Here is a 24517-nt window from a genome sequence, read left to right as displayed (position 1 = left end):
TAGACCAGGGGTAGGCAACCTTAGGCATGGGTGCCAACCTCGGAACAGGGGAGGGTGATGATCACTGGCACACAGGCATAAGTGTGTATGTGAGAGAGGATTTTTTTCTTAAATGAAGTCCCCTCACATCTGTATACAAATTACATCCTGGAGAGGGAGTCTGGGAGAGTCTAATTATCATCCTAATGTGAAAGAATATATATTCTAAAGAACAAGAAAATAACGTTTGTTGTATAGCCTATGGACAATCAAAGTCAGATGGAAACATTACATTTTAATGTGGTGTCACATGGCACACTGACTATCAAGAAAATTAAAACTTGGCACGTCATGTCAAAAAGGTTGCGGACCCCTGATGTAGACAAAAGCTCACATTTGCATGTAAGCACATCATTGGTGATGCGTAGGCAGGCACTGTTCAAGATATATATGCATATGATTACTCGGCTAATGCTGCTATGCCAATTACAGCTCATCTAACACGGTTGGGCTCACATTAGCATACCTACTAAGTAGTAACTTGCTATGCAAGATATTAGACCCTGTTCTGTTTTAAAATACTTACATTTTCAATACATTGTCACCACCTCTCTAGACAAATACCACAGACCCCAGTTTGAGAATCACGTTAAAGGTCTTATGACATCAAGTTTTTTTTTATTCTTAGGATTTCATGTTTCCTGACCTCAATTACACACAAAAAAAACCCTGACCTTTCAACATTTTTGAATAATTAGGCTCAGAAAGGCGAGTTCATTTGTCTCTGGACGTACGCATCATCATCCAGGGGAGTTACTTTACTTTACCTTGTGTTTGCATCGGTCCAATGCACCATTTACCATTCACCACTTTGGTTGTTGCGTTCACCCTCCCCTACAATCACACCCTGGATGATGATGCGTACGTCCAGAGGCAAATGAACTCACTTTTCTGAGCCTAGTAATTAAAAAAACTACAGATTACAGAAAAAACACTGAATGTTGAAAGTTCAGGTTTCTTTTGTGTAATTGAGGTCAGGAAAAAAAAAAAAAAAAAAAAATGATTGGGGTCTAATGCCGCGACTCCCTCACGGCCTCCTCCTCACCTCAAAGTTGACGGACAGGTTCCTCTTGAGGGCAATCTCATAGACCAGGCTGATCTCAGACTTGCTTGCATCTGTGCCCTCCTCTTGTTCCTCCTTCTCCTCAGGGTTCTGAGAAGAGAACGTCACAAACACACCATAAAAACACAGCGAAATATAAATGTCAAGGTTATTGATAACTTAAGCTCAAACTCATGAGGGTAGGAATGAAGGAAGAGGTATTGCTGGCTCACCATTCTGATTAGAATTGCCAGTTTTAAATCATACCAGTACCAGACTATAATATAGAGGAGACAGAGTACTCTATCCATTTAGTATGGGCGAACATGAAAAGCTAAAGACAGCAGCAACAACATCAGCCAACAAAACTGGCCAAATGACGCACCCATATGCATATCATAAAAAGAAGAATAGAGAAAAGATAACCAATCGCACACCTCGAGTGTTAGATGCCAACTAAATTCAATAGACAAACGTTTTGGCCAATGTCTACATCTGCGCCCAGATGTAATACATAAAACATTGATCGATTCGATTTAGTTGGCAGTATGTGTGTGATTTATTTTCTCTTCTCCCTAGAACTTTAACTACAGACAACTCCCCAGTCCCCATTCAAAAGTACTGGAGTCTTTGTCAGAACTTATTGCCCAGCGGGCATTAGCAAGATGGCGCCCGAGTAAACGGACTCCTTTTAAAAGAGATTTTGGTTATAGCACTTCAGACAATTCTATGATCTGTTATGCTAGCCAAGCATTGAGACAATAGTGACATTCAAAAACATAATCATGTTCCAAGCATCAAGATTTAATTCCGGGCAAGGCCTGTGTGAAAGTGTCAAAATGTGAGGAGCCAGCATCAAAAACAGTGAATTGCTACAATAGCAATGCTGCCTGTTAACACTCCACATCATCCAACAACTGGCAGGCCATTTTTCATGTCCACACATTCCTTCAAAAAGCATTATCTTTCTCTCACTCCGACAAACACACAATAGAACAGACACACCACCGGCATGAATGCATTCAAGCACGCTTGCACGCACACACACACACACAAACACGCACAGGCGCGCACACACACACACACACACACAGGATCTTGGCCAGTCTGCTTCAACAGGGAGCCTGTCTGCTTCCTGGCTTGGGTCCTGATCTGATATGGGATTGAGAACTCAGTATTCCTGTGCATGACTGGTGGTCTCATGGGTGTGCGGAAAGAGCACACGCTCTCCCCTGCGAACAGAAACACACGCATGCAAACAAGACACATACAGACCCACACACGCCATTCAAAAGTCAGAGTTAGAGCCAGGCCGATGCCATATTTTTGGGTCCAATGCCGATCCCAAAACTGAGACGCCAAGCCTACTTGTGTGAGCTTGCAGATTGGCTATTTTTTGACAATTTCTTGACATTTCTGAAACGTGACACACGAGTTGCATAATTGTGATGTCAGAAAAGTCAAACAATGGCCTATATAAATGCCAGGCCGATATATTGGGCGGGTTTACAAAGAACAGGGTTTTTGTGAGGACAAGGGTCCATCCTCATGGACCATAAACAGTCAAATAAAGTTAAAACTTGAGGGTCCTCAACCTCCTAATATTTGTGTATTAGGCAACCCAAGAATTTGTACTTGAGGAGATTACAAGTTCCAAAAAGTTGTTGTGTATGGACTGGGCTGACTTTGTTAGACCAAGAGAATAACCAAGAGACAAATGACGGTTGTTCTCTAATATATTAGGGATTGACACTAAGGTCTCAGAAGCTGAGAGACACAAGTACAGGCCATGTTCTACTTGCCCAAAGGTCATGCCAACTTGCCCGAAAAGTAAATTGCGATAGGTACATTTTGAATTATCATTCATTTTAACTCTATTTTTTTTAACACTTTACATCTCAACGTTATTATACAATTGGCTTACGGGCCCTGCCCATTCCACGCCCAATTCAGACCCACTCCAAGTCATAGGAACTAGACAGTACGATATACCGACTCGGCTAGGAGCCGTCGCCATGGTGACATGTTATACCATAGATATATATAAGAAGGCTAGATGGCGCAAGGCGGAGTCGGCGGTGTCGTTCACTGGCGGCCATCTTAGGACAGGACCATCCCCCCTGTCCTGCCGGCAGGCTGTATGGTATAGTGCGTGTAAGGTGAGTGATCTGCACACTTAAATACTCCTTACTCTCTGAAATCTTGACGGATTTACGGTTTGGTTTATTACAAACATTATTAACGTGGCTATGATTCAGGCTGGTTGACATGTTGAAATTGACGCCTTTCATTTCGATAAAAGAGCATGCAGCATAGTTAAGTGGCATGCACTACTAGCACAAGTTTATCAAGACAACAATCGAGATTTTCAAATATCAGGTTTTCCTGAGACCAATAACGATTTCATGACAACTAATCTTTTGTCTAAATGACATTTCTTTGTGTGGATATTGTTGTATTTTTTAGCTGCAGGCTAAGAGACAAAAAAGAGGCTGTGAGTGTGAGCTAGACCTATATTACAAAGTTGACTGTTGACAGCAATGTTACAATGGTGGGAGAGGCAGAATTACATGATTTCCAAGCGGTTTGGTTTGTTAAAAATATATTACATTTAGATACATTGATACAGGGAATTGCTGGCTTTTTGTTTACAGAAATAGACCTACTGTCTGTGAAGTCTGTTGTGAAGATGCCTGATTTTTTTGCTGCCTATGGCTGCTCCAATGAAAGGAGTATCCAAATGGAACCTGTGGGATCACCTGCCACAAATATGATAATATTATATTATAATTAGGATAATCATTATGTACACTACAAGTTATGCTGCACAGGAACAACAGGGCTGTGAGATAATAACATTGCAAGAGTGTTGATGACCCTGGCTTTTAGAAATATTTCTACCACCTGTTTACACAATCATTGAATCTTTCTTTTGGACACTTTTTTAACTCTTAGTATGGTTGTCTTATTCTCAAAGTCTGCATAGGCTAATGCTTACATGCATACATGCATACTGTAGATACATCCTTACCCTTAATGTTAAAGGAAAGAAGGGTGGAAATGTTTAATTGATATATCTGGGTACCTGTTCTCCCATTTCTTTTTTTAAAGGTTTCCCAAAAGCCTAGAGAGCAGGAGACAGTGGGAACTTGCCCTAAGATGGGATGGTTTTGTTGCAAATGACAGGACACTGCTCTGCAGAGAGCACTTCAGCAGTGAATACTTTTACAGGACTGGGCAGACTGTCCGGCTTAAAGGTGTATTAGATTGATGGATGATACATGATACATAAGATAGTAAAAAAGTAAGTGCCCATGCTTATTAAGTATTATAATGATCTGTCTACTGCTAGCTAATTTCAGGATTTGTTGTGCGACGCACTTTGAAAAAGCTGTCCTGTGATGTCTGCCGGGCCAGCCTTGTGACCGATGCTGAATCTGCCTGTAAGGACAAGAGCTACCACCTACTGACCCTGAAAAGCAATGGAGGTCTGGTGATACCATCTGAAGGCACGGTGAAGGCAGCAGAGTGGGTCGTTCGCCAGGCATCTGCAGATTCCAGATGAAAATAGCCCATAGGATAGGAGGATAGGTTCAGAGGATGTGTTTTCGCTCGGGCATTGAGTTACCACCATACACTGATGAAGTTGGTTGTGTCCCTGTTTTTCAAGCTGAGGCTGCACCATATTGCTAAAATGACTATGCTTAGCTTACAGAAAGACAACGTGAGACCGAAGCTATCCAAAACGGTCCTTTTTATATATATACAGTATATATATATATATATATATATATATATATATATATATATATATTAAAGCAATAAGCCACAAGAGGCGAGTGGTTACCGGGGGAGTATACACCGGCTGAGAGGCGTTGGGAAACACGAGGCGCAGCCGAGTGTTTTCGACCCTCTCAGCCGGTGTATACTCCCCCGGTAACCACAAGCCTCGCGTGGCTTATTGCTTTTCTAAAACGGTCACAATAATTGCAACATGAAAATCATAGCGTTGCATTATTTAAAGAAAAAAGTACACTTCTCCGCCACCAGGAAGAGACATTTCCTTGCGTTTACCAGTCACATGCAGGAATGGAACTTACGGAAGGCAGTGTGTGTTTACAAAGTCACGTCATTCTTTTTGCCCAAAAAATAGGGAAACAACACTTGTGTTAGATCAGTCTCATGTTAAGAACCATATTCGATCCATACACATGTTTATTTTCATCCAGATTTAGCTGCTATGTGGGTGAACAAAACATCAAAAACGCTAGCATGGCAACCTAAGCTAAACAGCCGAGTGGTGCCTGGAGAATAGAGGGCGCTTGTTGCCTTTACAAGCCCCGCCCGGAGCCATTCAGTCACTGTCCTATGCATGTGGGCGGTGCTTAGAAGCACCCGCACGGCAGGATTTGAGAGGAAATCAAACGCTCGCTTCTCTAGTTCAGCCTCACGGCACAGTGGAAAGAAATAACGCACCTGGCTTTGATATAAACTGATTCAAGGTGTGGGTTACAGTCTCAGGTATACCATGGCAACCAGCCAATCAAAATCAAGGAATGGAACTAGCCGTTTTAGAAATATATATATATATATATATGGACACATTTCATCCACAATTCCATGCTGTATTGATCTGGTACCATAGGAGAGATAACAGGCAAACAATGATCAAATAAAACATTCTTCTACATTCTAATGCAGATGTTAAATAATGGGTAAAAATTTCCCCAATGGATGTATTTGAGTCTGGTTTACCTCCTTTCAGGCTTTACATTTAAAGTTTACTCCAAGCAAGAACGTATGAGCCCATGAGTAGTGCACTGAATGCCATCTGAGAAAAGTTGATGGTAAATCCTGTCTGTCTCTCTACACTGCCACACCACCGCCCTCTCAACAGCCCCCCAAAGTTCCAGTCTAACCCCCAACCTCATTGATCATTGTTGACCTGTTTAACCCTCTAGAGCCCACTGTTGTAATATTACAACGTTTGTATTTTATCCAAAAAAAGGTTTAAATCATTTTATTTTAGCTCCCCCTACCACCTAAACATCACCATTGGATTCTATTGTTTAGTATTACAATGCCATTGGCCACAATATTTGCATATAAATACCCCCCACAGGGGCTGACATTCACACCCGCCACACCCGCTGACATTCCAGTTTTGACGAACAACATCTCACTTTTTCATGGAAGCTATTCCTCACAAAAACATAAGTAAAATGCCTGTACTATTTTTTTTTGGGTGATCATTAGAATGTCTAGAACATGTACATATGTTATTATTGTGAAAAATATCCCCCATATGCAAATTAGAGCATGATTTATGATTTATGGCTATAAAACCTTTTAAAAACATTACATTTTCCTCTGATTAAGACTCCTACAACACCATCTGATTTTTTTCAATTTTTTATTTCAAGTATTTCTATTTTTGGGCCTTAGAATATAATAATGGTCCATTGAACCTTCAAACAGGTGTATGCAGTACACCTGTAGCCTACTTCAATATCAAGGGCCACCAAAAGCATCATGCAGCGTGGGGTTTAACAAAAAAAAAAGATTATTATACATCATGATTATTGCTGTTATGACTATAGTTGGTATATATTATGTAGGTACTCGTCTGGCTGTTGGTGGTCTGATCTCATAGGGAGGGGAGAATTGGTCATGTTACTGATTGGGAAATGACTTGCAGTTGCAGTGCTGAAATAAACTGTATAAAAAGGAGGTCTATTTGGTTTTGTTATGTCCTTAATAAAATAACCTTGAAGCCCCATCTCTAATTTCATATTTTACAGAATGGCAACATGAGACTATTTTATATAAAATAAATATAAGCCAAATGAGACAGATTTTTATATTAAATTAATGCATTGTTACATTTAATACACAATGAATTAAATAATATAAATATTACTAATATTGGAACTATTACATGTTACATATTTACAATATAAATACAGTGTGTATAGCTAATTGCTTTACTTTACCTATATACTTAATGTTATTTCATATGGAAATCCATGGTTATAATTATTCTAAGTATACAGTAACATAGCTACGTTTCTTAGGTTTATAAGAAACCAATCCGTTTCAAAATAGGATGAAAATTGAGCAAGCTCTGGTCATTTAAATAGTACATGCACTATAGAAATTAATGTTAAACTGGGCGATCGGTCCTGTCCCAAGATGGCCGACCTGTAGCGACGTCAGTCCCCATTGGCCAACAGCGGGCGTGAGCTATCTAGCCTTTATATATATCTATGTGTTATACGCCCATGTTATAGCCTCCCAGGCTATGGGACCGTAGCCATCCCCCCAGGATATGGCAAAGGGTGCCCAGGACACTGAGGACGGACTCTGTGTGTGTTCGTTGCAACTCTGGTGCGTGCGTTGTCTATCTATGTGTTTGCCTATGTCTGTGGTCTGTGTCTTTATTGCACGCGTCTGTGTGTATGTGATGTTCTATCGCATTCTCTCTTGCATGCCCTGTGTGTAGAAAAACAAGCAATGGTTTAACTGCCACAACCTTCACGCGAGCGTCCCTGCAAATGCATGGAACCAAATGGACCCGTACACATTGTGTGCATGTGCATTGTGTGTGAGGCTGCTCCTCACCTGTGTGTGTGTGTGTGTGTGTGTGTGTGTGTGTGTGTGTGTGTGCGTGCGTGTGTGTGTGTAAAAGCCGTGGGGCTGCGAGACAAACTGTCTGTGTGTCCTTTCCACGGATCAACACCTCGTATCTCCCTTCACCAAAACATTGCTTAGATAACGCCTGGATCCAACGGCAGGTAAACTGATTTCGATGGGTAAACGAAATGTTGCGTAACTGCGTCTTCTATACAACAACGGCCTGTATATTAGGTCAACTGCTCTCTCTTATTTCAAATTCCACAAACATCTTGTGTTCTGTTGATAGGGAACTAAGTAGAGTTGCTTCCCCACTCAAACACACTTGCCCGTCAGGCAAGATGAAATCAAACTCCACTTGCCCGGACGTTTCACTTACTTGCCACGGGCAGTAGGTCAACAGTTAGTGTCAACCCCTGTACTGTATATACTGTACTGCAGAGTCAAATTAACACTCATGATCACGTGATGTGCATGAACTAAGTAACACGCATATGAGCAGCCATCCTATCAGTAGCCCTTCTATCGGAATTGTACTGTTTGATGCTGTTTCTATGCAAACTGCTAATAAAATATATATTAAAAAAAAACAATCAAACCATTATGGCAGCAGTTCACAACTTTTTGGGATCAGGGCCCACCTGAAAATCGTGCGCTTAACGTAAATGGTGCATTCATATATCGGCTTTACAATGTGCATTACAGAATGTTGCGCAGACATTCACATAGCACAGATATTCATATATGGTGGTGGAAACAATGCAAGGCAACCTGCAGGGTTTTCCAACCTGCTCATCAGGAGCAGTTCAGGGGTTCAGTGTCTTGCTCAAAGACACTTCAACACTAGGTCAGGGGGACCCCGGGATCGAACTGGGAAACAGAAGTTTCCCAAGCAGACACTCTACCTCCAGAGCCTCTGCCACCCCAGGCATTTAGAATCGGTATTACAATGAAAACAAAATGTTCAAGGTTTAAAGAAATTCATGTTTTTATTCATTTGTATTTGTATTATTGTTACAATATCAATAAATCTTAGTGTTCCGAAAACTATTTGGGGCCAAAGGTTGGGAGTCGGTGCATTAGGGTTTGAGCAGGGGTCTTCAACAGGGGGTCCGTGACCCCTAGGGGGTCCTCAGAGTTACTACAGGGGGTCCTCCAAATCTTTGAGTGATAGAAATTTTTTTCTCCTTTTTTAATATTGAACCATAGTGTCCATATTCTGAGGACTTTAGCCAAAAATAGCCGATCTACAAGCTCACAACGCCTTGCGCTGCGAGGCGTTGCGAGCTTGTAGATCGGCTATTTTTGGCAAAGAGCTTTGGTGTAGAGGGGAAAAAGAGCAGACTAAGTACAGAGTGAAAGATCAAGTTTATTAAGTATTGATGGTTGAAGTGGTTAAATATCTGAAAACACAAATTGACATGAATCCAAAATACACTGATGATTGTGCTGTCAAACAATGAAACTATATGGAATCTATGAGAAGGTTGTGGGGGTCCCTGCTTCATCTCTCTCTCAACTAAGGGGTCCTTGGCCTGAAAACGTTGAAGACCCCTGGGTTTGAAAGTTTTCTTGACGCTGCTTGTCTGTCAGACAGCAGCGAGCGTCATCCTGAGCTCTTCATCTCCCGCCCGCGTCCAGTTCTTTGTCTGATGAAGTATGGCTGGCTGAGGTCGGTCTTCCCCCTCAGGGCTCCATCCTTCCTGGTCTCCACACCGTGCCATATGATACTACACATGTTTCATGCTGTGAGATCGCCAGTGTTTCACACAGAGGAGACGTCACGTGGTGGTGGGAGTCTGTTCCACTGCGCTGGCCGAGCGCCCTCCTCATGTTGGCTCTAACATGTTCGCTCGCCTGTGATTTTTTTTTCCCCCTCCTCGGAGTGCATGAGTGTGATGCTGCATGCATGCATTATCTGCCTGTCACGTTGTCTGTGGGTGTGGGTGTGTGTGTAAGAAAGAGAAAGAGATAGAATCATTCCTATTCATAAATTCAGAGCCTTCATAAAATAATATGAATGTATTAGGATATTTAACAATGTATATTTTCTGCCACAGTTTTTGCATGTGTTGCTGTGTGTAACTTGTTGTTGATGTGTGATTACGGCACTGTGTATAACTGTAGTCCGTGGTTTTCCGGAAGATGGCAATTTTGTTTCCCGTTCTATTCATTTTCCCATAACTTTGTCTGAATGGCTCGGCACGGCTGCATATTTGAACCGGAGAAACACACACGACAACTTCATGCGTTTTCATTCCAATCCAAATCTGCTGCAGAGCCATTCAAACTAGGAAGCTGATGGGAAAATGAACAGGAACAGGAAATAGGTATGCTACCTTCTGGAGACTCGGACTACAGTTATGCCCAGACTAGAGCCTATAAACTCTATTGGTTTGACTGTATGCATGCTGCTGTGTGTGTGGGTGACAAGGCAGACCTTTGACGTCTGTGAGACAGTAGCCTCGGAAACCCAGGCTTCTTTTGGCGATCGGAAGAAAAAGAAGCCTGGGCGATCGTGTTATGATCACTGTTGGATGAAGTGTAGAATTTCCCTAACCAGAGTGCAGAGAGTGTCGCGCTGAGCAGAGGAGCAGAGGGGGGTGGGGGGAGGAGAACACATGCTATTGGCCAGAGACTTGCGGAGAGATTCGCAGCGCCCGCTCATCTGCCTACACAAACTGGTCCGCGTTAGGTTAGAGTGGTGAGACAGTGACATCGAGGGCTAAGTCAGGCCACAATGCCTCTGCTCTTGAATGGATCTATTGAATGTACATAATGTTGTGCTCTCCACAAACAACTACAGTATCTTCCCCAATGTGACACCATCAAAAGTACAACACAATCTAAATCAGGCCTCAGTGCCTCTGCTCTTGAATGGATCCATTGAACCATGAATCCTGAGGAGACACACCAATGTACATAATGTACAAACCACCAGTAAACAAAGTAACACTCACGTGGTCTGTGAGTGTGTGTTCACAACAAACGACTGGATTCAGAACTGCATTCTGTCTCAATGTGACAGCATCATTCGATTTGAGTCAAAACATTATTGAATCCACATGGCATTTCAACTGTTGCAAACAATTGTGGACAGTCGTGTGTGTTTAATAGTGAGGTCCCACCATGCATTCCTACTTTACATTTAAGCTGTGAACAATTAATTAACGACTTAATCCCTGTTTAATAATAGCAGCATACAGAGATGTACAAGCTCACAACACGTTACATTGTGACACGTTATGAGCTTGCAGATTTATGATTTTCTTTGTGTATAATGACATGCCCAAAACAAGATTGAAAGTAAAATTTATAGCAAGAGAAGCCTCTGCATAAAGAAAGAAAACACTAAGGCAGGATGTTCTTGGAGGGAACATTGACTCATAATGACCTAAATACTCACTGGTTACATCTATAGCCATGGGCAATGTGAATACAGCCTTTTCTAGATCAAAGAAGGGGTGTGGTAACCTATGGTTAGAACTAAGGCTGGGAAATATATTGAAAATGTATCGATATCGTGGTATCAACATGCAAAGGTATACATATTGACGAAGACGGCTTGAAATGACGTAGCACATGAAAAAAAGCAGTCCATCTGTAACCAGGTGTGGTTATTTCAATAAAACCATTGTTGGAAAATGGAAATAATGGCATTTTATTTCTTTATACTGTGCAGTGTACATGCATGGATATGCTATTCATTATCTGGGTTAGGCAGGCAGTGGACCTAAAGCAGAAAAATATATAAAAAAAAATATATAATGCAATTGTTTTGACTAATATCGTGAGTAATATCTATATCGAGGTATTCAACAACGTTATTGAATATCGAAGGTTTTCCTAATATCGCCCAGCCTTAGTTAGAACACTAACACTAACGTCGGGTGAATTTCACCCGATCATCAATTGTAATTACTGGTTAGTCCCCCCAGGAATCCGCGGAGAAAAATTCTTGATTCTGCGGAGAACAATCCTGATTCTGCGGAATTCTGTGGTGAACAATTCTTGATTCCGCGGACATTAAAAAACAACCTAAAATGACCAGTTATCAAGCTAAAAATGATATAGTTCTAATAATCAAGTAAAACCCTTCATGAAATAGCTACAATTAATTAGTGGTTAGAATAATCAAATTATCATTTTTGAGAATATAAATCTAATATTAAATCTATTCTTTTTTTTAATTGTTATTGTTTTTAATAATTACTTTCTGTTGCAAAGACTATATTGTCATGCAAACCCTGCCCATAGTAACCACATTTTAGAGGATAGCCTACCTACTACCTAGTATGGGTGTAATATTTATTTATTCTCTTCTGCATTAGCATTGTTATTGCCAGGACCATAGACATAGAGGAACTATAGTTCAGGACACAGTTTCTGTCAGGAACGAATGTGGGACCGGACCAATACAGCGTCAGTGCAACTAGCAGGAGGGAAGCTAAGCTATTCCCCCAGGCTCTGTATGAGGTGGCCACTGACCAGACCGTGTACACATCGTTTTATAATAGTAGTAATGACTACTCCCGCCGCTCTGCTGCCACTCGCGAATTCTGCAATAAATTCCGTTTTCGCGGAATCGCGGATTCCTGGGGGGACTAACTGGTATGTGATTTTCATGATGTTGCTGATGTTTGAGGTGGGAGGGTCCTTTGGGTCTGGACTGCGACCGAGTATTTCCCGGTGAGTTTAAGGCAGCGCAACGGTGGGGGCTTGGGAGTGTGGGGGCTTGGGAGTGTGGGGAACACGCACCACTGACTATTGCTGATGATGGAGAGGTTATATAGCTTGAGAGGCACTCTTGCCGATTTAGTAAGAGACTCGTCGCCAATTGCAAGATATTTAAAAGTTATTTGGGGCCATGATTATACCCTTTTCTTCCCTCAACTAGACTAAGAATTTATATTGTCTGTCTGTGTTATTGTTTACAACCACAATTATTCACGTGTGGCAAGATCGCGGTTCACTAGTTTTTAGTAGCCTATAATAGTGTAGGCTTAGAAGCCTTTTCCGAAGTTAATTTAATGTTTTCCATTTAATGATTTCCTTTCTCCTCATCTAATCTTGCGCTAATGCACGCAACTGTTTTTGCCATGTTTTAAGGCCGTGTAGGCTTTTCAGAAGTAAATTTAATGTTCTCAATTTAATGGTTTCCTTCATCGTCATCTTCCGCTAATGCACGCAACTGTTTTCGCCAGGTTTAAGGTCTTATTTTAGTTGTTTCTTTCTCATAAGCTCGCAACCCTCCTTGCCCATCGGCCCCCACCGTTGCGCTGCCTTAAACTCACCGGGAAATACTCGGTCGCGTCTGGACTAGGGCTGCACGATTTTGGGAAAATATCTAATTGCGTTTTTTTCTGACTAATATTGCGATTGCGAAAAAAAAAAATTATTTTGATTTTTTTTGGACCCCAAAAAATGTAGTAGGCATGATAGAAATCGCGAAATTGCATGTTTAACCCCCATAGCAACCCCATCTATCAAACATGGCAGCCATCTTTGTTTACATTTTAGGAAAACATAATGGCTTGTATCTCATGAATGCCTGAACGGATTTCCATTCGGATTTTTTTGTTTGAAAGCTGTGAGCAATGTGGACACACGTGGTGCATTATCTAGGCATGGGTGTGCATGATCCGTGCACTATGAATTACATGTTAGTCTATGGAGACCAGAGGCACCATAGAGTACGAAGGTATTGTTAAATGGCGGGGAATGTGTTAACTTTTTAGCCGCCGTTGACAGTCCTCACCGTCATTGAAAGGGTTAATACCATGGCGCCGTTGACGGTGAGGACTGTGAATCTTACTGTATATACAGTAAAGATATGATTACTTACTGTACGTCGCTCCGGTCCCGCCCGCATCGGTAATGTCGGCGATTTGTTTACAACGCACGTTGGGCGTGCACGCGAAGTGAAGCTCCTCAATGTTAAGTCAATGGAGAGGCCCATAAAGAAACTTCATTTAAACAAAATAGCCATTTTGAGACATTTTGCAGCAGATCTAAATGTAAACAAGGCACAAGGCAGGGCGCAGCCATCTTTCCTCTTCTTGTCCCACACTGTCATGTGACTAGATGACGTAATCGTTGCCGTCAAGTGATAATCCAAAAAAACGAAAACAACCCCCTTCCAGCCCTTCAAAATAATAGCGGCGGCCTATGGAGGAAACTGCGTGGCGCCGAGGCACCAAGCAACCTTCAGATTAAGAGGCACTAGATGTGTTAAGGTAGGAAAAGTGATATTTTTTTTTTGTTAAAACAAAACGTTTTTTGTTCAAAGGTTGATATAATAAATTATTTTAACCAAATAAAATCACTTCACTACCTTAAGTCAAGCTTCCGAAGCTTCCGTTGAATATTTATTGTACATACATTTGAAAAGAAACTGATTATTAATAACTAGGCAAATTGACAATCATGCAAATGGTTTGATTCGGTCAAGGAAGAAAGTACCGTATGTTGCTGCCTTGCTTTCATCAAGGCAAAAAAATGCACCCTAAGACACACCATAAGTTTCACATGTATGCAGGGGACGGAGGAGGGAAGCCACCGTCACACAGAAATCACTTTTGCGATTATTTGCACCTTCACGATTTTGCTAATTTCGATTCCAAATCGCGATTTCGGTTTAAAAACGATTAATTGTGCAGCCCTAGTCTGGACTGATGTCATAGGTAGGTTTGTTTCCCTGCCCCAATTCCTGTTAGTTTTTTTCTACAGGCTAAAAATTCAATCCTATACTCCCACGATGGTCAGCTGATGCAATTAGACTGTGCCTTCACTGGACAAGGCTCACATGTCCCAGGAATGGGTGGACCAAAGGAGAAGTTCCCAGCTCCATTCTTTTTTTCTAGGAATATCTTTTTAACAATACCCATATCTTTTCAAAGATTTTGCTGCTTTTTTATGGGGTTTCTTCTGTGAAATTTCATATTGAAATATTAAAGAAGAGTACCTCAATTTGCCATGTATTGTTGTACTTGAATATATTTTGATGAGAAATGTGTTTTTATGGAATTAATCAGGTAAAATATAGCCAACGTTACTGATTGTGAGACAGTTTTCAACGTTAGTGTTCTAGGGCAGGGGAAAGTAAATTAATTACAGATTTTGGACAAATAACAAAACAGATTAAGTGATTATTGCAAGTTGTGTGGCACTATATTACTATTATGCTTTCCACACCATCCCCCTTTCTATAAGCGCTTATACTCACTGTATTGATCACGTCTCAAGGGTTCAAACAATTACTCTGGTCATACACAAGTGCCCTCCATACTTGAGGGGAACTGTGCACAATTGATTGGTCTTATAGACTTATGGCTTGAGCTTATAGGACCAATCAATTGTGTGACGACACTGCTTGAAATGCATATTTGATTCTACGTGTGAAAAATCAATACAAATTGAATAATAGAAATCGCACCTGAGTGAAGTGAGCGGTGCTCACTTATGTCACCCTTTTCACATTTGCCAGTTATATTTTATTCTTGTTGTGTGCCTCACATCATGAACGCAGCGTCCATTTGCCGCAAAAGGCAGAGACATAAATGCCACCCTTTTCACACTGGCCTATTATATCGCCACCACAGGAGGTCACAATAACCTACCTGACCTGGCAGAGTCCTGTACTAGGAAGAGCACATTCTCTTGAATTGAATGGAATTGTAATTAATCAAGCCCAGTGCCTGTGTTCTCACTTGTGGTGGGTTACATGATGTTCCTCAGGCTGTATACACACACACACACACAAACTGTCTCTTTCTCATTATAGGAACAGGGATGTTTACCTGTGGCCTTCTGCGAACGAAACAAAGCAGGGACATGCAAGCCCGCATTCAAAGGAACACGATTAGCCTGAGGGTGTTCTCACACGCGCGCAAGTGTGTATGAGCGCGCACACACACACACACACACACACACACACACACACACACACACACACACACACACACACACACACACACACACACACACACACACACACACACACACACACACACACACACACACACACACACACACACACACACACACAGTAGACACAATGCGCCTCAATTTGTAAAGCAAGCCTCGGAAGCAGCATCTAACAAAGAGCTCATTTATGGACGCGACGCCACAAGACAGCAAGCAAGGCGAGCTGAGAGGAGCCAAAGCGTTTTGAATAACCAGCCGTCATGCCAGACTCTGAGGATATGGGGTAATTTGATTTCCGGTGGATGATGATAACAACAGTTAACAGCGATGCCTGTGGGGGGGGGGGGGGGGACAAACGGGTACGGTGTCATTGGGCATTAAACGAAGAAAAAGAAATACCTACAAAGGAGGAAGAGAATCTAAACCTGAACGATGTGCAGGTTAAACACTAAAGAAGATTGTCCGGGAATTGACAGAGGCTTGAATTATACATTAGAGTAATTGGGTCTGTGGTGGATTTAGATTAAATCTGGTGAGAGCTGATGAAGCTGAAGCATTCCTGCAACTTAGTGACAAAAACAAAACAAAAAAGACACAGTTTCACACTGCTAAGTAGCATCTTTCCTGGAAAGAAAAATCTATGGTTCTAATCCCTGGACTCGTTGATGGAGTGTTGCTGTTGCCCTACTCAGGGACCACGCCAGTTGGGAACATGTCAATGAGAAACGATGCAAATTGGGAATGCATGATGTCCCACCCGGTTATGCAATACCGTTTGAACCCGTTGACCAGCATGAGCATACGTGAATAGAAATCCATTGTACACGCTACCACTTACTGTATACTGTATACAAACATAACCCAAAGCCCAAAGGCGCACATGTGATCGTAACGTGGTGAAGTAAAATCCCAACCGCGACCGAAGCTGACACACCAAGGAGTCAAGAACATGGCTCCTGTTTACAATGGAGTGTATATGGAGGTTTGAAACAGTGCAGAGAATGGAGTCACCGATCTGAATGAGGAAATGCTCACGGGCGGATCGGCCGCTAAGCTTGATGGGAAATTTAGTGTTTTTGCTCACCTGGCGCCAAACAGCCCATATTTGGCACCTTCCCGTTCCCAGATGTCTTAAGGATTTTATGGCAGGCATTGTGTTAACAACCATTGGTCCAATTCAATTCCAAATCGTAATGTCTTCAAGACAGACAGACAAACCAACTCGGGGACCATGCAAGTCGGTAATGATGCAAGTTGGGAATGCATGCCCCACAACAGGCTGGGATGGAGACAGCTCTATTAGAGTGTTGTTAGAGTGTTGTTAGAGTTTTGTGTGTGTGTGTGTGTGTGTGTGTGTGTGTGTGTGTGTGTGTGTGTGTGTGTGTGTGTGTGTGTGTGTGTGTGTGTGTGTGTGTGTGTGTTTTACCGGTGGTGGTCGTTCAGGGATGGGTTCATTGCGGAGGGCCTGCAGGGCCTTCATGGCAGCGTTGTGTCGCGCCGCCTGGCGGGTTCGTCCCTCGCCAATAAACTCATGAGTCCCCACAGACAGCTGCACATAGAAGATCTTAGGAACAGGGTAATGGTACCTGGGTTGGACAAGAGCCAGACATAGAGGGAGGGAGGGAGAGAGCAGGATGGGTGGAAAGGAGAGAGTGAGAGATGGAGTGGGAGGGCGAGACAGAGAGAGAGAGAAATAATAGGATAAGAGGGAAGGGAGACGCGAGAGAAAAACAAAAAACAAAACAAACAGGGCTTTAGTTTACAGGAGGATTATCAAAGCAGTACGAAGACAGTTTGACGGCCGTTCTCAGATTCCAGAGTTAAAAGTCATATACTGTAGGTCTGCACTCCCGGGACCAGCAGAAGTACTGTGTAAGTGGCTGCAAAACAACAACACGCCCCCCGATAACAACACATGATGAATGTAATGCGCCCAACCATGAGGAAAGAAAATAAAAGAAAAGAAAAACACAACATGCAGGCATGGATTGTTGTTCCTTCCAGTATTTCCTACAGTTCAATCCTACAAGCGCAGATTTATCGCTGGGTTATTGTGGCAAAGGAAAAGAGAATGTGTGTGCGGCTGTGCGCGAGTGTGTATGTGTATGTGCGAGCGTGCACTCTCGAGCACTACGCGCACAAGTTATTAATGTTCACACGGGTCCCGAATTAAAAGCCGACCACTTCATCAGGGTCAATTACTTCACAATGGCTTCTTGGCCAGCCGTTTGACTGATGTCTCCCTATTGGTTCTCTGAGACAGAACAGGGAACAAAGCGTGGGGACATATATCCTCTCCTCTTTCTTCTCGCTCTGGACATAGATTCTGCTCTCTTTCTCTGTGCCCTGACAGAGCGGGACCAAGCTGTCATGAACTGGTTCACTGGGCAGATTTAGGGGTCTGCAAGTCTGCATGTGACCCCCCGGGCAAGGGAGGGAAATGGGCTTCACAGTTTAGGAGAAAGAAAGAGAATGGGAATGAGAGGGAAAGAGCCGTTTTGTAAATATAAGTGACCTGTTCTCGTTCCATCTTTGTCAATACTTTTTACATTCACACTAGGGGTGTAAGGATACATTTTAACAGCGATACAACAATACGCATGACGATACATGCTTGACGATACGATACATGTCATGGATGATATTGGTTCATTCATGACGATACGATACAATTCGATTCGATTCAATGATTTAAAATCGATATCTATACTATAATTTTGCGAATGTCTGTCTGTCTGTCTGTCTGTCTGTCTGTCTGTCTGTCCCAGCGTTTCTCCTCGGTGGCTGGAGCAATTGATCTGAAATCGCATCACCATCAGCATATGAACACACCTGACATAACTGTGAAGCCCGTTTGTCACTTTCACAAATCGTATGCTGTATATTAGCATTGTTATGGTGTATCTATTATCTATTCTGCATCTAGCATGCGGCACATCTATTCTGCATCTAGCTTGAGGCAACATGTTTAACCAGCTCTCTCTCTGTGTGTGTGTGTGTGTGTGTGTGTGTGTGTGTGTGTGTGTGTGTGTGTGTGTGTGTGTGTGTGTGTGTGTGTGTGTGTGTGCAGGCAGGCGGGTGTGTGCGCAGGCGGGTGGGCGGGCGGGCTGGGGGGGGTAGCCATTAAACGAAACGGGTATTTCTTACATTGATGCTCCTACATATTATCATGCAAGCACCAGTTAAAGTTACTTTCCATCCCTCATATACTGTATGCACAGTGCACATCCCATAACCCACACACTGCACATCATTTTGGAGCTCATATCTTTGAACGGGTAAGGGCTAGTAGTAACTATTTAGCAAAGAAATTAAATCTGTGTGAAATGTGTCAATAGTGCATGTTTTTAAGGGAAACATCTATTATTATGGATGTAAATAAGTAAACATTGTGATAGCAAATACATGGACGTTATATTTCAACACATATGGACAAACCCGCACCTTGACATGAACACAGAGATTACACACATTTATTGATAGACCAAGAGTAGCTATATGGAATGGGAAAGTAATTAGACCCCTCTTTTTAATTTTCCTTCTTAAAAATGCTATAATACAAGGCACAAATACTTAGTTTCCATACAATCAATTATTTGCACTGCCAAACGATTCGATAACGATTATCTGCATTTCAAAATGATACCGATACGATACAAAGCCAAAACAGTACGATATATGCTTTTGCATATCGATATAATAGATCATTGCAAATTAAAATTGATTTTTGGATTCAGTTACTATATCGTTACACCCCTAATTCACACACATTCAAATTCACACTCAGTTATCATAAAGTGGAAGACGGAGCAGCAGAAGTGAAGCAATGCCAGAGTGTTTTCACGTTTGGTCAAGGCATGTTGCCTTTTAATGAGAGGATGAAAATCAATAGTCAGCACCATGTAGCAGAGGCTCGTATCACTCCATGCTGTGGGGAAAATTAAAACAAGCTTCACAGAGGCCGCAGCTATCTCTTTCTCCGGCTATAAACACCGCAGCTATTCATTTGCAGCCATCCTAGAACCTCATATTTGGCAGGAGGGCTGCGGTGGTGGCAGAGATATGCGATTTGATAGCAGATTGAGTGCATGTGGGGATGTTGGATTCAGTGTACAGGCACAAGCCACCGGGAGGGAATAATGAATAATGTTATGCAGCTGAATATTGTGAGAAGGGAGGGCAAAAAAAAAAAAAAACTATTCCTGCTCAAAGTAATCAAATCACAGTAATTTCGCCATGGCTGCAGAAATAGCGGTGATGATAACATAAAATAAATCAGATCCACAGTGAGTTGCTAAATATACACAAACGTCTGGTCCCTATCAGAATGTCATGTTTACTAAAGCTCTCAACCGGATTGGTTTATAAAGGTGGATTTCATACAGCAGACCTCAACTGACCCAAATATATTTACACATGGGAAGATGGTGGTAAGTGGAATAAAGGACTGTAAGTTAGTAATTAAACATACTGTATGATCATGGACTGGCTAGGCATTACACTGACTAACATAAGCAGTGCTTTGTTCATTTTTAGTCAATATGTCAAATTAGTCTTTGTATGACTAAAAGCTTGCTGGTATGCTTCATGAGTGACAGAAAATGTATGCAGAATCCTCCCCTGGGTTGGTTGTAAGTTGTCAGTGGATGCAGGGAGCTCTAGAAGGGACTAGCCTCGGAAACCCAGACCTTTATTTTGGCGATAGGAAGAAAAATAAAAGGGACAGGCTCAATTCATACTCGTCATATTTGGACACTTCATCCGATACCGTTGGAGTCTGACAGCCAAAGTACCTTTCATGTACCACCTCAAGTCAATGTTGCAGTTGTGAAATTAAGGTTACTAGCCCTAACCCGTTCAAAGATATGAGCTCCAAAATGATGTGCAGTGTGTGGGTTATGGGATGTGCACTGTGCATACAGTATATGAGGGATGGAAAGTAACTTTAACTGGTGCTTACATGATAATATGTAGGAGCATCAATGTAAGAAATACCCGTTTCGTTTAATGGCTAACCCCAATATTGGAGTGGTTTTGGGGGTTATTAAAACGGCCATCAAAATGGCCGTTTTAAACCGGAAATGGCCATATACCAACTGGAAAATCAACAAAAAAGTATCAAAATCACCCCACTTTAAGTTGGTATAAGGCCATTTCCGGTTTAAAACGGCCATTTTGAATTTAGAAAATGGATTCAGCATCCTCAATAACCCCCAAAACCATTCTAATATTGTTCAAATCGGCCAATCAGTTTTTGACATATTATCCATTATTATGGGGGATTATGCTAAATAAATCGAATTATGCAAATTATGAAAATTGCTCAACATATGCAAGTTAGCATCCGGCAGTTTCTACATGCTGGGGACCCATACTCAACATTTCTAACATAAAACGTTGGTGTACTCAATATGTCCGGGTTCACAATGGGGCTCTATGGGCTGGCAAGTAGACTATTACAGTACTTTTGGTTGAGTTAGGCAAGGTTTTATGGTATATGGCGAGGCTAAAGGTTTATTGTAGACTAGAGGTGGGCAACATTTTTGAGCATGAGATTACCATTTTCCAACGCTGGTAAGCTCTACCAGTTCCGTGGAAACAGACTGCTGTGTTCTCGTTGAGATTTTAGTGCCTTCACCTTTCTTTTCCTAGTTCACAGGGTTAGGGTTAGGGTTAGGGTTTGGTTCCCCTGGCAACACAGGGGTCTCCATATCTCCATATATGGGCATAAAAGGGTTCCCCTGGCATCACAGGCATCTCCATATAAGGGCATAAAAGGGATTTGGTTCCCCTGACTTCACAGTGATGTCAGAGCGTGGTGTCAGAGCATGAGAGTCAATCAACAAAAAGACAAGCTTTACCCATACAGTTGGGTACACAATTAAACAGGTTACACACTTATTCAGACATGGCCATTCCTAATGTTAGTTTGGGCTGTGCCACTCCCCAGGGTATGATTTGTTAGGCTTCACAGTAACATCCAACCAGCAACCCTGAGCAAACCCGAGTATGACTGGATGGTGGACATGATAATGGTTGTTTTTGTCTGGGTTTTCAAAATAGTCTGAGATCAAAATGAAAGCCTCTCAAGAACGAACGGGCGATGGTAAGGTGTACACCCCTGTTGTAGGGTTATGGTAGGCAAGGTTTTGGGGTATGTTTAAGGTCAGGATAAGGGTTTGGTGTAGGCCACAGGTTTTCAAAGTGAGAATGAGAATGGGCTGAGTTTAATATCATCTGGAATAACCTGTAAAAGGCAACGCCTTGATCCTGTAAAAGGCAACGCCTTGATTCTGATGCAATCTGATGGTGAACATTTTTGTTTGAACACTATCTGAAGTGCTTCCTAAGGTTGAGAAATGTCTGGGATCTGGCAACGTGGTGTGCTAGCTACAGTGAACAGAAACAGCTACAATGTGAGAACCACAGTCTTTCTGCTTTGTGTCCCAAAATGCCCTGGCCTACAGGGACTTTTAAAAAAGTGAGCAGTCTTTTCAACACGTCTGTAAAACTGCCATTTCTCTTAACAAGCCCCCTCCCTTTCATCCTCTCTCTCCTCTTCTTCCCTCGATCTCCTGCCCGGCTTAGAATGAGTCAGCATTTCACTCCCAGAATCTCGGTTGGTCCTTTGCCGGCCCACAAATAAAAAAAAAACAACGTATATACTCCTCTCCTCCTAATTCTCCGCCTGTCCACGGGGGCCTTCCCAGGGCGGGGCCTGCCTGGCCCTCGCACGTCAAGTGTGGCCCCGAAGGTCTCAGAGGACATGCCAAGTGCAACATGGGCTACGGCCAACAGGGCTGAGCGAGCCTGGGAGCAGCTGGGCCTGGAGCAATGCACTGGGTACAGGTGCAGAGAGAGAGGGAGAGAGAGAGAGAGAGAGAGAGAGAGGGAGAGAGAGCCAGGCCTGTGGGAGACCCTACTCTACAACGTGGGAAAGTAGTGGCTTACACACAAGGATGCCGGGCCGAGAAAACACACACACACACACACACACACACACACACACACACACACACACACACACACACACACACACACACACACACACACACACACACACACACACACACACACACACACACACACACACACACACACACACATCAATATTATGCAGACACAAAAGGAGGAAGTCGAGGCCAATATAACAATCAGCACACATGGAACTGCCTAGGCCCGCTCTGTACTATCAATTATTGTCGTCATGATTTCTTTATTACAGAGAGAGATCTAGACCAGCACACCTGGTGGCAAGGTGTGGACACTGGCAAGATGCTAAGAAATACGTGCGCGTGTGTGTGTGGTTGGGGGGGTGCAGTTGCGGAGCAGTGTCGCAGCTCAATCAAATGATAACTCATCAGTGACAAATGGAATCGACTTTAAAGGCGAACGCTTCCCTGCAGCTCTCTTTTAATGCGGGCCACATTGGCTGAGGCTACCATTTCATCTTAATCACTCAAAGACACACAGGCGCGCGAACACACACAGACACGCACATTCTGACATTCTAGAGTCATCCAGGCCACACACAGTCAAAGTAAAAAAGGAGAGATACAAGCATTTCACAATGAGAGCCATGGCACAAAAGGATGGATCATTTTCACGCTAGCGATCATTTTCTCCACTGGCATGGAAAAACTATTTCCTTTCATTTGCTTTTGAAAATAACGATCTAATCCCCTGTCTATCTAGTAGGATTTGCCATGTTTGATTAGTGGTTCATTTAACATCGCGTGGACTATTCACAAAAATAATGCTGCAAATTTATTTTCCATGCTTAATGATCCGTGCATTGCAAAGATGTAGAAATATTGCCAAACAATCAATCTACTCCATGCTGTAGTGTAGGAAACAAATTTACAATACATTTTCCAACTTGAGGGAATTGTCAGTCAATAAAAATATATCTGCCTAATTAACACATACCAGAAAAAGAATTAATGCTTAAAAAGCTGGTCTCCCTTTAGTTTTATAGGCTGGCTTTCAATTTGGTATATCAGCTGCATCTTGTTAAAAGTGTCCCTCCTTTCAAATACTCTGAGACAAAAGGTCACAAAACTATCTTGGCAGATAATCATTTGTTCACTGCAGCATTAAGTTGGCAAGTATCCATGTTCTTTGCCTGGACTTGCACCTACTGTAGATGAATGTAACACTGGGATATATACTGTACTGAATGGTGTAGTCCTGATCAGAGCAATGGTCACCTAGTTATGGCCATCTGAAGTGTTAAACGTGCTGTGACACTGCTGTAGCACGGTCTAGCACCCCTTGAGTGTGCAATTTAGTTTTTATGGTGTGACTGTGAACAGTGTTTGTGTCAACTTTGGTGTGGATCAGAGCAATAGTGCACCTTGACGTGTGGCCCCTGACACAGTGAGCTGGGTAGTACAACGAGGCACCTAGCACCAGTAAGCAGGGTGGCACAACTTGGTCCCTGGTGTGAACCGTTGTTATGGGGGACCCCTGAACAATGGTTGTGCCAAGTTCGGTGCAGATAGGAGCTATGGTGAGCTTCAACAATGTGGGGCCCCTGGGGGCCCTTGATGGGGCCACACATGACTCCTGGTGTGACTGTTCTCATGGCAGGCCCCTGAAGAGTGACGTTTGGTGCGGACAGGAGCAAGTTCATTTGTTGTTTGTGATGTCATTTTAATTTTAACCATCATTTGATTGTATGCTGCATGTAATATGGATGAATCATGTACTGTAGTGGTTAAAAGCCTTTTGGGAGTACAGAAGAACAGGCCTACTTCATAGATGGTGGTCAGCTACAAGCTCATAGTCACAACAACTGGCCAATAAAAAAAGATACCAGTTCTGTTCAGAATTTGTCGTCTCATGTCTTTCCACAAAATATTAGAAAAAGCTCAA

General features: G+C 42.5%; 1 protein-coding gene across 3 annotated transcripts in view; it reads right to left on the bottom strand.

Moving 5' to 3' along the window:
- stau2 (staufen double-stranded RNA binding protein 2) overlaps window positions 1-24517 on the bottom strand; it is a 176060-nt gene that overhangs the window by 117663 nt on the left and 33880 nt on the right. For all 3 annotated transcript variants that reach the window (XM_080751538.1, XM_080751537.1, XM_080751539.1), the window contains exons 6-7: window positions 17067-17226; window positions 1085-1192 (exon numbers count right to left, since the gene is read on the bottom strand). In XM_080751538.1, coding sequence (XP_080607664.1) covers window positions 1085-1192; window positions 17067-17226 — 268 coding nt within the window. The remainder of the gene's footprint in view (window positions 1-1084; window positions 1193-17066; window positions 17227-24517) is intronic.

This window comes from Nannobrachium achirus (genome assembly GCF_963921795.1).
Source record: "Nannobrachium achirus genome assembly, chromosome: 21".
NCBI lineage: Eukaryota > Metazoa > Chordata > Actinopteri > Myctophiformes > Myctophidae > Nannobrachium > Nannobrachium achirus.
The sequence above is the reverse complement of the archived record's forward strand: the minus strand, read 5'-3'. Positions and strand labels throughout refer to the sequence as shown.